Source organism: Leptodactylus fuscus, chromosome 7 (assembly GCF_031893055.1).
Source record: "Leptodactylus fuscus isolate aLepFus1 chromosome 7, aLepFus1.hap2, whole genome shotgun sequence".
NCBI classification, from domain to species: Eukaryota; Metazoa; Chordata; class Amphibia; order Anura; family Leptodactylidae; genus Leptodactylus; species Leptodactylus fuscus.
In genome coordinates this window covers 112,902,445-112,917,070 of record NC_134271.1, presented here as the reverse complement: position 1 = coordinate 112,917,070, position 14,626 = coordinate 112,902,445, and the positions used below count along the sequence as shown (strand labels likewise).

General features: G+C 40.8%; 1 protein-coding gene across 6 annotated transcripts in view; it reads right to left on the bottom strand.

Annotated features, from left to right (window-relative positions):
- Positions 1-14,626, bottom strand: part of DPF3 (double PHD fingers 3) — a 177,899-nt gene that overhangs the window by 68,623 nt on the left and 94,650 nt on the right. For all 6 annotated transcript variants that reach the window (XR_012717256.1, XR_012717257.1, XM_075282902.1 and 3 more), the window contains exons 4-6: positions 11,765-11,889; positions 9,504-9,599; positions 8,837-8,903 (exon numbers count right to left, since the gene is read on the bottom strand). Coding sequence is in view for 4 of the 6 variants with exons in the window: in XM_075282902.1 (XP_075139003.1) it covers positions 8,837-8,903; positions 9,504-9,599; positions 11,765-11,889 (288 nt within the window). In the remaining 2 variants the exon portion in view is untranslated. The remainder of the gene's footprint in view (positions 1-8,836; positions 8,904-9,503; positions 9,600-11,764; positions 11,890-14,626) is intronic.

Genomic DNA, 14,626 nt, shown 5'->3' with positions numbered 1-14,626 from the left:
CATAAGAATAAAAATAATATGGCAGTGAAATTTAGACATTTCATTTTTTTTCACTAATACATTCATTTAGACCTAAAATTAACACATTCACAAAGGGTTAAAGGAGAAAATGCATCTGACAGTTTATTGTGCAATTTCTCCCGTGCACAGAAATACCCCACATGTGGGTGTAAACTGATTTTTGGGCACACGGCAGTGCATGGAAGGGAAGGAGCGACACTGGGTGTTTGAACAGCAGATTTTGCTGTAATAATTTTCAGCGCCATGCCTTATTTGCAGAGACCCTAGAGTACCAAAACAATGGAAACCCCCCAAAAGTGACCCCATTTTAGAATCCACACCCCTCACAGAATTCATCAAGGGGTATAGTCAGCATTTAGACCCTACAGATGTTTCACAGATTTTACTAACATTGGGATGTGTAAATGAAAAATTACTAAAATGTCACTTTATCTCCAAAGTTTTCATTTTCACAAAGGGTTAAAGGAGTAAAAGCCCCCCACAGTTTGTTAAACAATTTCTCCTGAACACGGCAATACCCCATATGTGGCTATAATCTGCTGTATGGGAACATGGCGGGGCTCAGAATGGAAGGAGCGCTATTTGGCTTTTGGATGGCAGATTTTGCTGGAATAATTTTAGGTGCCATGTCGCATTAGCAGAGCCCCTAGAGTACCAATACAGTGGAAACCCCCTAAAAGTGACCCCATTTGGGAAACTACACCCCCCACAGAACATATTAAAGGGTAGAGTGAGCATTTTGACCCTACAGCTGTTTCACAGATTTTATTAACATTGGGCCATGAAAATGAAAAATTACTTTTTTTCCAACAAACTGTCAATTTAGCCCCAAATTTTTAATTTTCACAAGAGGATAAAGGAGAAAAAGCTCCCTAAAGTTCGTTACACAAATTTTGCTGAACACAGAAATGCCCCATATGGGGTCATAATCTGCTGTATGGGAACATGGCGGGGCTCAGAATGGAAAGAGGGCTATTTGGCTTTTGGAGGGCAGATTTTGCTGGAATATTTTTCAGGTCCCATGTCGCATTTGCAGAGCCCCTAAAGTACCAATACAGTGGAAACCCCCTATAAGTGACCCCATTTTGGAAACTACACCCCTCATAGAATTTGTCTAGGGGTAGAGTGAGTATTTTGGCCTCACAGGTGTTTCACAGATTTTATTAACATTGGGACGTGAAAATGAAAAATTACTTTTTTTCCCAATAAATCATCCATTTAGCGCCATAGTTTTAATTTTGCAAATAGTTTAAGAATTAAAAGCCCCCCACAGTTTGTTACACAATTTCTTCTGAACACGGCAATACCCCATATGTGGCCAAAATCTGCTGTATGGGTACATGCTGGGGCTCAGAATGGAAAGAGCGCTATTTGGATTTTGGAGGGCAGATGTTGCTGGAATAGTTTTCAGGGGCCATGTCGCATTTGCAGAGCCCCTAAAGTATCAATACAATGGAAACCCCTCAAAAGTGACCCCATTTTAGAAACTACACCTGTCAAGGAATGTATCAAGGGGTATTATCATTTTGAGCCTAAAATGCTTCCCAAAAATTAATGTACAAAATGAAAATTGAAATTTTTTAAAAAATATGCCATTTCGGTGCCCAATACGTTGCACCGACTTTGTGTTGTCAGAGACCTGCACTCCTAAAACTATTAAGTGGGCCATCCCGGGGGTCAAAAAATTATATATGTGGGTGTAAACTGCTGCTTGGGCACACAGCAGGGCTCAGAAGGGAAGGACCACTGTGCGTTTTAGCTTTTGGGGTACAGATTTAGAGGGACCCTCTGGGCGCCATGATGTTTTTGCAGAGCCCTGGAGGTTCCAGTAAACTGGAATTCACCAAGAAGTGACCCCATTTTGTAGGGGCAATTTTAGGGTCTCTGCAAATGTGACATGGTGTCCAAAAACGAAGAATCTAAATCTGCACTCCAAAAGTACATATTGCTCCTTCACATCTGCACCCTGCTGGGTACCCAAATAGCAGTGTATGCCCACATGTATGACACTGGTGTACCCCGGATAACGTACTTAATGCCATATGTGGGTAGAAATGGCTGTTTGGGCACAGCCGGGGACAGAAGGGAAGGAGCGCTATTTTGGTTTTTGGAGCACAGTTTGGTTTTTGGACGTCATGCCACTTTTGCAAAGCCCCTGAATTGCCAATAAAGTGGAATCCGCAGACATGTCACCCTATTTTGGACACTACCCCACTGATGGGATTTATCAAGTGGTGTAGCGAGAATTTTTAACCCTTGAGTATTGCATTTATTTAGTTTCCAGAAATGAAATCGCAACTGATAGAGAAGTTAAAAATGAAAATTTTACAGATTTGCCATTTCAGTGTGCAACATGTTGTGCCCGACTTATGTCAGCAGAGACACTCCAAAAACTGTTAAACGGGTATCCCAGGCACAACAGCTTTTAGAGCGTTCATCTCTGATACAAGCCAGGCATAACATATTACGCACTGAAAGGACGTATTCCTGGAAAAATGGTCATTTTCACCTCTCACAATCCACTACAGTTATAGTTATATATATAAAGTTATAGCAACACTTGGGGGTTAAAAATGCTGTCTGTACCCCTGGATAAATCCTTCAGGGGTGTAGTTTCCAAAATAAGGTAATTTATCAGGGGATTCCAAATTACTGGCGCTTCAGCTCTACAAAAGTGTCATGGCATCCAAAAACCAAACCGTCTGTGCTCCAAAAACCAAATGACCCTTCTTCCCTTCTGTGTCCGGCTGTGCCCTAATATCAGTTTATACCCACATATGACATTATGTCCGTTATCCGGGGTACACCAGTGTCATACATGTGTCATACATGTGTCATAAACTGCAGTTTGGACGTGCAGAAGGGAAGGAGCGCGATGCGGCTTTTGGAGTACAGATTCAGATGTTTGGTATCTGGGCGCCATGTCATGTTTGTAGAGCCTGTAAGGTACCAGAAAAGTGGATTCCATGGGGTACCAGGAGTGACCCCATTTTGAAAACTGCACCCCTCAAAGAATTTATCAGGGGGTGTAGTGAGTATTAGTATCCCGGACGTGACTGCACAGCGGATGGCGAAGAGGGAATGTATAAGCTGTGCGGAGGACATTGCAAACACCAAATTCCCTACTATGTCCCCGTAGCTCCTATGATTGGGGGAGTCACTCTGGGGGTCACTTTTGGTGTCTGTTCCCTCATAAGCTGTAAATCTGGGGTGTCCCCTGATATCCGCTCACACAGCTTATATATTCCCTACATGAAGCACCCAGTTGTGTTCTAATAATTTGGCGATTTTTGAGGGTTTTTGTCTTCACATTGTGAGATGCTATATTTTCTTTATTTTTCTGGTGACGCAGCCATATAAGGGCTTATTCTTTGCGGGATGAGATGCATTTCGTAATGTCACCATTTTTGGGTGTCTACATCTTATTGAATACATTTTATTAACCCTTTTTTGCTGGATTTAAAAAAAAAAAATCAATCCTGGCATTGAGTTTTACTTTTTTAATTTTACACCATGCAGCGTACAGTATAAGTAACATGTTCCCTTTATTCTGCGGGTCGGTACGGTTACGGCGATACCTCATTTATAGCATTTTTTTATGTGTTACTAGTTCTGCAGAGGAAAAACACATTTGGGGACTTAAATCAATGTTTTTTGCATCGCATCTTCTAAGAGGCGTAACATTTTTATTTTTCGGTTGACAGAGTTGGTTGAGGGCTTATTTTTTGCGGGACAACCTGCGCTTTTTATTGGTACTGTTGTCGGATGCATATGACTTTTTGATCACTTTTTATAGCATATTTTGTATGGTGAGATGGCGAAAAATCATTACTTCCGGCGAGTTTTTTCCGTTTTTTTTTTCCGGCATTCGCCGTGTACATTAAATATTATTTCAGTTTTATTGCAAAGATTGTTACGGACGCGACAATACCAAATATGCATTGTTTTTATTACTTTTTAGTTCTTTTTTTATATAATTCATTTTCTATTGAGAAAAAGGGATTTTTGGGCTTTATAACTTTATTAATTTTTTTCATACACTTCATTTTATTTTTTTTACATTTTTTTTAAACTTTTTCATGTGTCCATTTAGGACACTTCAATCAGCAATACTTTGCTGATATAGAATGCCATGTGAGACACAGCATGCAGGTGTCCCACATGGCATTCCGTAGCAGGATGTCAGGCTGTGTAGACGCACAGCCTGACATCAGAAGGTCCTGGCAGGATCACCAGGTATGTGGGGGCTCCGGGCAGTCTGGGGTCACTGGCCAGACCCCAGACTACCTTTTACTGCTATCGGCACCCTCCGATCTCGCCGCGGGGGGGTGCCGATCAGCTTCAATTGTCGGCGGATGCCTTTCGATCGCGCCGTGATGTTTCACGGCGCGATCGAAAGGGTTAAAACGTCCAGTCGGACTCAGTTCCGACTGGACGTTATTGAGGAAGGGGTTAGGTGTTAGTAACACCTAACCCCCGTCCTCCCCGCACCCCTCCCCCCGCGAAATAGGTACCTAAAGACAGGACGTATTTTGACAATAGTCCGGTCTTTAGGTACCTGGACCGCAGGCCGTAAATTTACGTACGGCGGTCCTTAACCGGTTAAAGGCTCAAATTACCCAAAGGGCCTAAAACTCTGCTGGTGCAAGGCTGAAGTCACCTCAAGGGCCTCAATCTCTGCTGGTAGCTCAGCTTAAGGGCCTCTAACTTAATTTGGAAAGGCTCACGTTAAGGGCCAGAAAAGTGAATTTTGGAAGGTCTTACCACATCTCTCACACACACACACACACACACACACACACACACACACACATCCATCCACAATGACAGTTTAGGGTGGGTACTGTTTGGTTTCCCATTGTCTATTGCATCTGTGGTTGTCATGGGCAACGTGATTTAAAGGGGTGCTTGTTAATGTTTCTTTAGCTTAAAATTTGGGTTTCTGTCCATCCAATTGGGAAGGAAAGAAGGTTTCCAGGTATTTTCCCACTTTCATAGTGTTTTTTTGAGTGTGGAAAGTGTGTAGTCGATAGGCTGTGATGGTGGGGTAATACTGTGACTTGGGCTTGGTAGATGCCCCCAGACATGCTTCTCCTGCTGTCCCAGTTGCATTACAGAGGTGTTGTCATCATTTTCTGAGGTGTCATAGTGGACTTGGTGACCCTCCTGAGTCGAATTGTGGGTTCCCCTGAAACGAAGCATTTTCCCCCCTAGACTATAATGGGGTTCGATATTCGATCGAATAGTCGAATATTGAGCGGCTATTCGAATTTGAATAACGAATATCCAATATTTCACTGCTTGCTCACAAAGATGGCCGATTTTTCAAGCGGACAACAAAAACCTACATTGTAAAAGTTGCAAGCCGCAACAAAGAATTATATTGCACTTTTTTCTGCAGTGCTTTTCACAGAAAGTCCACAGAGTTTTCCTTTATGGACTTTCTGCTTCTATTACACCTAAATGGAGAATTCCAGCGTTTCCGTAGGTAAAACTGACATGCTGTAATTTACAAAAACGCTGCATTTCTACTGTAAATTAGTAGTTACTGTAAATTGCTTGGGCCTTGGCTTGAAATGTCTTTTTAGCTTAGCAAGTTGGTTTTATTTTAAAATTTTGGTGATTTTCTGATGTTTTCATCACTTTCTATTCAATTATTTTAGGAGGTAAACGGCAAACGGCAGTTCAGCCATGTTGATTTTATACAGGGTTCCCCAGATGGGATACATATTTTGCTTATAGTTCATTAATTTTCAGGCACAGGGATACTTAATGTGTTCATGTTTATTTATTTTTTATAAACATTTGTTAAATATATATTAAGCTTTTTTTGTTTAGTTTTCGCTCTTGTTTTTACATCCCCTAGGCAGGTTGAATCCTAGGGGTCTGGTCACCCATACAACATATACTGCAATAACTATAGAATTCTAATGGAAGCGCATTGATAAGAGTAATGGGAGCTTTCAACAGGATCCCAACTGTTATGGGAATGGATTGCCGCCCCAGGATCTCGCTCTGGTTGATAGCAATCCTAGTCAGAATGGCAGCGTTATATTGATTGGACTTTAGATGGAAAATTGGACAATATGCTTGTGATGGAAGGCATACTGTGATGCAACTCTAGGAGTTCCTCAGGGTCTTAGTGAAGCCATCTATCTCATAGGGCAGTTATCAGAAACCAAGGTTTACAGCCTTTATCTTACTATAAAGAAGCCATGAAGGACACAATGTGAATTCCAGTAGATGCCAAACAGTATTGTGAGCGTCACTGCAGTGAGCAATAAGCTATCCAGATACTCACTCTTATAGATGATATTCAACTATCCCTGTGTAAGTCTTTCACGGTAATCTTTGCCCATTCTAGCCTTCTTGCAAGCCTCTTCAGTGACAGTGAGTATGCACAATAATACAGGAAAGGCTGACAGTCACTCAGACCGCCCCCTGGACTCCTGCACTTTCATTTGAAATGAGTCCAAGCAGAGAGAACAACCTTTCTCAACTGAAATAAACAAATCTGTTTATTCTTATAGAGATGCATGTGATTTAATACATAGTAGGTGTATTCTGTGGTAAAGGGAAAATAATGATATTGGGAAGACTGTATTATATGGTATACCTGAAATTATTAGTAAATGGCATAAAATATGGAATAAAAACAGAGATACAGCTATTTGAAATGACCTCTTCCCCTCCTTCCTGTTTGGCAAGTGATATATCTATATATACTGGCAATACAGAGTGAATATGGGATGGATCTTCCAAACAACACATAGTTAATGTTAGCGACAACTTTATAACTCTTCTGCTAAAAGTAATTACAATAGGTTAACATAATGTATTACAAAGATGTAAGTTACAACCCCTCTCTACACAATAGTTACAAAAAGAGGTGTAAACAACTGTTAGGCTGCATTCACACGGAGTAAACGCTGGCGTTTTTTGTGTGTTTTTTGCACATAGCGCCGCGTTTACGCCGGGCAACGCCACCGCTAAATAGCGCGGCGTATACGCGGCGTTAACGCGACGCTACGCGGCGTAAACGCGGCGCTATGTGCAAAAAACACACAAAAAACGCCAGCGTTTACTCCGTGTGAATGCAGCCTTATTTTTACCAGGACTCAATTATACAACATGAAATTTTGGCATTTTTTCAATTTTTTTTGCCACTAGGCAAGACAATACACAAACTATAAAAAGTTATTCTTCTTTCAGTGTTTTCAAATAGAGGGTATACATGCCTAAACTGCCTGGCTAAATATGGATACCCTTATAGTGGGTTCAACCATTTAGGCTTTGGTTACAAGATGGTGCTCTGCAAGCAACAAAAATAAATAATTGGCAACAAGGCATTAGTTTTTACAGGAATTTACATATTTTTGTTACTGGATAGACAAGTATGACAGTATTGTTTTGACTATAAGCAATAGAAACCTGACCGGAAAAAAGTAATGGAAGTGTGAAGAAAACCTTAAGTCAACAATATACATTGTATTATAGTCCATCCACAAGCCATCTAACCTATATGAGGCAAGCCTCTTTATTTTCCTCCAACTGGTGAGATAAGTTTTTGGAACTGAATTTCAATACCTAATCCTCTTGTTTTGACAAGAAATAAATCGCTGCCAGAAGAGTATGGCAACAACTCTCATCCTGTTCCCCATTCACAACATATGCAAGCTTGGCCACATTTAGTGTACATGTATATAAGAGAGTTGGGAGAGATAACTGTTAGCAAGCACTTAGCCAACAGCTCTTTAAGGTGAATGAGCATCTTTAGCCACAACCATTGCTATCTCCATGGCAGACGGCAGCAATAGAATGGGTCGTACTGGAGAACTCGGTACTTTTTAAAGTGGTACAAATGTCAGAGCTTTCCAATTGCCTTTAGTCCAGTACAGTAGGCCAAATAAGCCAGGTGTCAGCCAGTGAAATCTTACTACTATGAACTACAGTGACAGGGAAAACGTATTAACACTGGTCTTAATCTATTCCATACTGACCTCAGATGAGTCAAAATTATTGAGAAAGACACACCTCTTAATAATTTTGGCCCATCTCAGGTTGTCTATCCTGCAGAAATTGAAATCTACACAAGCTAGGAGCTGGTGTAGTTTTTAACCATTACCTGAGACAGTTCTTGGGATATGAAACCCCTTTCTTTTTTTGAAAGAGTAAAAGTTGCAATTTTTAGTGCAATGTACAGGCCTGTACCATAAACAGTGACACTTCCCATACATTTCATTCAGGAAGAGGCATAAAAAGTATGATAAATTCCCGTGTGTGTCTCCAAGTTTGCCATAGAAGACTGGCCTCAAATACTAATTGTCCGTTGCTTTATCGCACAGCAGTGCCCAACCTCATTAATGCTCTTGTGGCATATTGTTTACAAGTACAATTTTACATATACTTCATCATATTTCTATACTTCTGTAGCCATTTTGCTACAATAAATATTGTGATTCTGATTTTAATATTTGACAGTTTCTTGTTCCATTTTTAGTTGTTGATCAGCATTGTTAGAGTAATGTAGCACCATGTAGTACTCAGTGGGTTTTTATTACTACTCATGGATTAATTTGGGCTCCTCATCACGTACCAATTTCAGCATTATATACTGACCATTTGTAAGGCTAAAAGTCAGACTTAACATGTGCAGCATGATGTGAATGTTTTTACAGTCAGCGCAGAACCAATAGCAGCTTCACAGCTAAAGCATGAGCAAACAAAATAATGCAAGTCCACGACTGCCACTGAGCTGCTAGGATGAGTGGTAAAAAGAAAAAAAAACATAGCACGTCAGGACATCTCTACTTACTGTCACATACGTAAGGTTTGTCATGTTCATCAAAAGAAGTATCGTTCCTCCTTCTACCACCACGAGCCTAAAATGGAAAATGATAAAACCTTTTACAAAATACTATCATATCATCATATTTATACTAGTATTAGTGTATATAGTATTTTTCAGACATGCACAACTGTAAACGCTAAGGATAAGTTCACACGTAGTATAGAAACATGCAGCAAGATCTGCATGTCTTACGTGCAGCTTATGTAGCAGATTTTCTGCCGGGAAATGTGGACATAAAATCTGCAGAACAAGTTATCATCCCCTTATACTTGTATCCCTTTATAAAGAACTGATCAGTTAAAAACATTGAACGGAAATTGACATGTCTATATACTTTACAGCAAGTATAAATATTAAAATCATATGTGCTGTATATAATGGATTTAAAATATGGCTTATTGCTGGGGCACTACTGACTGTTAAATGCAGAATTCAGGGATTAGTAGAAAGGACATAGTTGTACACAGTCGTTCCCATTCTCCTCATCAAACTTTCGATGATCACACCATTTACACACACTTGTTAAAGGAATACAGAAAACATAAGTTCTGGGTGTACAAAAACTAGCCCAGAATGGGACCTTATACATGAAAAGGACATTGTATGCTTCTAAAAGTAGCAGCCTCCTCACCCGTCCCCTGCTCCGGTTTTTTCTTTTTGGAAGTTCCTCCTCATAGTCGTCATCCCCATTTGCATCATCTGCATTTTCATCATTCTCTAAAACCCTCTGAACAAATGCCACAAGATTGTAAGTCATAAGAGCATTTCAAGACAAAAGCACACAGGGCAGGCTAGTTTACATGAACAATATCCAAAAAGAAAAGTAGTAATTTAAAATATTGAGTTTCTTTTCATTACTGGGTTTTCTGAGACTATGATATTGATGACCTATCCTTAGGGTAAGTTCAAACGGGTAGCCGCAACGGAAAGCCGGTGCACTGAACCGGCATCCAGCTGCGCACTCTGCTCTGGATTAGGCCCAATGAATGGGCCCAGTCCGGAGGAGGGAGTGTTTTCAGACCAAATCGCGAGGCGACTTGGCCTGAAGAATGAGCATCTCGTTTCTTTTTTCCAGGAGCCGGAAGAAATAGCTCCTGAAAAAAACACCTGAGCGGCTCCCATTAATTTCAATGGGAGCCGGCTTTTTGATCAAGGTTGAGGCGATTATGGCCTCAAAACCCTGACCAAAAAACTCTGTCAGCTTACCCTTATTAGATAAAGTCTGATACCCGGAAGCTCCACCGATCAGCTGCTTGAAGAGCTTGTGGCACTTGGGTGAGGTCCAAGTCCTCTTCTAAGGCCAGGGACAACATATCCATTGGCCATGCTGCAGCTTGAGCTGCATAACTTGGGCTGAGCTGCAATACCAAGCACAGCCACTATACAATATACTCTACAAGGCTTTGATAAGTAATTAGTAAAGAGGCCACCGCAGCCAATATCACAGTCCTGGTAAACCCCTTTAATAAGCAGCTTATCACTTTTACTTTTATAAAACGCTCTTGAATAATTTTATAAAAAATATTTAAACAGCAAAAATACAAAAGGCCAGAACACAGCACTGTCTCATAATAAACATGAAGAAAATAAAGAAAAATCTACATAAGCTTGTCACATCTTTGCATTGTTTTTCAGTCTCTACTTGCTAGGAGTGCACTACAGAAGATGGATGAAAACTAGCAATAGAAATCAAGTGTGTAAGTTTTCATAGTAAATGTATGTTTTGCCAGATCCAACAGTAAATGAATATTTATTCATGAGACAACCCCTATAAAGCTACTGGCAGATGACTGCGCAGACACAATCCATGGCAGGTCTTTATAAATGATTATCTGCATACGAGTGGAATAACATGTCCGTATTAAACCTACAATTGACGTGAACGGTCTGAAAAAGAAGATATATAATCAATGTTTTAAAGGGATCCAATCATTAAAACAATATTTTTTTTTTCTCGATCACACGTAGGAATAGCCTTAAGAAAGGCTATTCTTCTCCTACTTTTAATGTGTTCTCTGTGCAGCCGTTTGGTAGAAATCCCGCTTTTCTTCGGTATGTAAATGAGTTATCTAGCAGCACTGGGGGCGGTCCTCAGCGCTCAAACAACACTGGGAGCGTCCCCAATGCTGCGAGAGAACTCTCCAGCGCCGCCTCCATCTTCTTCTGGAGCGGCCTCTCCTTGCGTTTTCTTCCGGCGCTGGCTTCAAACTTCCAGGCATGCGCAGTCAGCTCTGCCATCAGGCCTTGGGCAGAGCCGACTGTGCATGCCCACCTGGTGTAAGCGGCCATTTTCTTATGGCTGCTTACACAGTAAGCTGTGTTAAGCGGCCACAAGAAAATGGCGGCTTGCATGTGCAGTCGGCTCTGCCCAAAGCCCGATGGCAGAGCTGACTGCGCATACATAGAAATTTGACACGAGGAGAGGCTGTTTCAGAAGAAGATAGAGGCATCGCTGGAGAGTTCTCTCACAGCATTGGGGACACCCCCAGTGCTGTGAGAGAACTCATTTGCATACAGAAGAAAACCGGGATTTCTACCGAAGGGTGGCACGGAGAAGACATCTAAAGGTAGGAGAAGAATTTTAATGATAGAATCCCTTTCATGTCGTAAAAATAACTCCAAACTGTCTATAACAGTTTAAACTCTAGTAGTGTTAATAGCTCTATCCCATTAGGACAACCCGTGTCCATGTGCTCTGCTACGATCCTCCACTTGAGACACCCACTCTGTCAGAAAGTCCAAAGGGTCACTCTGGAGAACTATGAACCATCAATCAATGTTGTCAATTATTTGGTTAGGTGTGGCGATCTGATCACTGGCTTCTCAGGATTATCTAAAGAAGTTGGCTCTTTTCAATACAGATATAACACAATGTAAAACTTAAAAAATTACCTGGATTTCTTGTAGACTGTCTTCATCTCTGACATCTTTCTTCTCTAGTCCTTCACCTCGTAGAAGGGCTTCTAGTGTGGTACCCTCCGACATAACATTGTCTTTCCGTAAAGGGAAGTCCACATCTACAACAAGGGAAAACATGTATATTAACAGTTATACAGTTTTTTTTTTTTTAAATGATCCTCCAGGAAAAGAAATCTATTTTAGCTATCTTACTATTTGGTTACAATGTCTGCAGAAGGATTGAGGTTTCTTTATGTTATGTAAATTCCTGCTTAGAGTTTTCATTTGCATAAAATTAATGTGTCTACTAAGGGAGCGTTCACACTTGTGCCCATGTCTGCCCATTGGGTCTCAGTCCTATTTCCTTGGAAAACTGGATAGGGGACGACTTAGGCCGGGTTCACGTCTGTGCTCTGTCTCCGTTATGCAGGTTTCCGTTTCCTGCACAAAACTGGGCAAAAGACTGAAACCTGCAGTCAGTTTTCAAACCCATTCATTTGAATGGGCTTGGAAACTGTCCGGCCAAGAGCGCCGGGGAGCATTTTGTGCTCTCTGCGACGAAATCTGTTTTTTGTTTTTTTTTTTAAACCGGACACAAAGTCAGACATGCAGGACTTTGTGTCCAGTTAAAAAAAACAAAAAATAAAAACTGTTTTGCCGTGGAGAGCACAAAACACTCACCAGCGCTCATGGTCAGACACTGTCTGTCAGGTTTCCATCTTCTGTCTGCAGAAGACAGAAACCCGACAGACGGAGATCGGGCACAGATGTGAACGAGCCCTTACCAGCAGTCAGTTTTAAAACCCATTCAGTTGAATAGGTTTTTAAAGCAAACTGCAGGTGTCCATATGCAGCCTCTCAGTGGGGAAGCCTTTTTTTTTTTTTTTTTTTTTTTTGCACGGTCACAAAGTCTGACATGCATTATAGTCACTGGAGTTCACAGGGCTCTGTATTGGCAGTCTGCCTCTCCATTGTTCGAGACCCCTATAAACAGACCAGAACAACTAATAGGTGTTCACTAGTGTGAACTGAGCATTAGTATAAATTTACCACCTTCTTAGGATTATGGTTTCAATCTGAGGCATAACTTGAGGGGTGCAGCCCCCCGAGGTCTTGGAACTTTAGGAGACCTCATAAATCCTGTCTTCCAATATGAGGAGACCAGTATTGTAACCCATACATTATAGTCGGGGGTGCCGGGGTACAGATTTTACATTAGGGTACATGTTTCACCTTTGGTTGCTATGTAATAAAAGTAAGAAAAATGTTTATTTCTGCTTATTGGTGTGCTCAAGATTTTTTTTTCTTGTGTAATACATAACATCTTTATGGCATCTGCTGTTTCAATACATTTCTGACATATCAGAATGAAATATCAGAAGATTTGATCAGTGGATTCCCATGACCCTGTGATATTCACCTGTTTTATAATAGGTTGTTCTTTCACTAAATAAAAAAAAGTTCACCCATTATGAGTCCAAAATATAGGTGATCTATGTATAATTTCTGGGGTCCTACCAATCAAAAGAACAGGGATCCTGAGTCCTATATGTGACTAGAATGGAACTGCACATGGAAGACCACCACATCCCTCACCTCCATGGCACTGATAGAAGCGACTGGAGTGGGGGTCACATACTGTATGCACACTTCCACTCTATTCACACAGAGACATGAGGTTCTTATTATCATTGTGGGTCCTAGTAGACAGACCTCCAAAAGTTATACTTTTATAACCAATTTTGTGGACAGGTGCTATACTACTGATAAATGTAGAGTACGAAAAAATGTGTTAAATAATATCAAGCAGCTGTATCTTACTTTGGAGCACTGCAGATATATGTCGCTACCACAGTCTCACAGAACCTGCACCTGCATCTACCCATCATATATTTATAAAATGTATGATGGATTTTTATTGTTGACACCATAATGCTACAGAATTGTAAAATAACAATGTACAATATAAAAAATATCCCCATAGAGAATCCAAGTATACTAGATAGTCAGAGTGCTATTTCCTTGCCTGTGACACTGCTGTCTGTTTCCCTTTTCTCTATTATATCTCCACCTGGTGACACTCGAACTGATAAAACATATAAACTGCCTGAAGGAATTGGAGCTTATAATGCTGCCTAGTGACAGGCGCAGTATTACACATAGTGGCGGCTAACCATCGCTCCACATTGATGACTTGTCACAAGCTATTTTTGTAAGGCCGCTTGTTCTGACTTTGTAAACTAATTGTTCAGGTCAGTTCTGTTCACAGAGATGGAAATGTTTTATACAGTGCATGTGGTCAGCCGGGTTATGTAATAGAATTAGAAGATCTGCCATGGAAACAGGCAATGTACACTTTACTCACTGCGTGCAATCTCTAATGCCGATTTGGAAAATGCAGTTTTCTTAGAAATGACCCTACAGATGAAAATCACGCAAACACTACAGAACACAGTACACCAAGTCACCTATATGCAGAATTATATTTATATCCAGAAATACACAGACATACGCATGTGTGAATCATGTAGTGATACTAGACAGATGATCAACCTGGAATGTACTTTACAAAACTCACAGGGCCTCAGGAAATTGGTGTACAGAGAAATGTGCACTTATAAAATACCTGTGTTGGTTTCCTGATAAGTTACCGGTATAATAAATGGTATTACCCCTTCAGCCTTGTAGTGGTCTACTGAGTGTCATAACCCATTTTTAGGGTAAGTTCACACGGGTTTTTCAAAATCAATAGGAGTGGTCAGTTCTTTTTTCTGGGAGCTGGAACAAACGGCTCCCGGAAAAAAGGAGAAACATGCTCATTCTTTCAGGTGGATTCGCTTCGCGACATCTACCTGA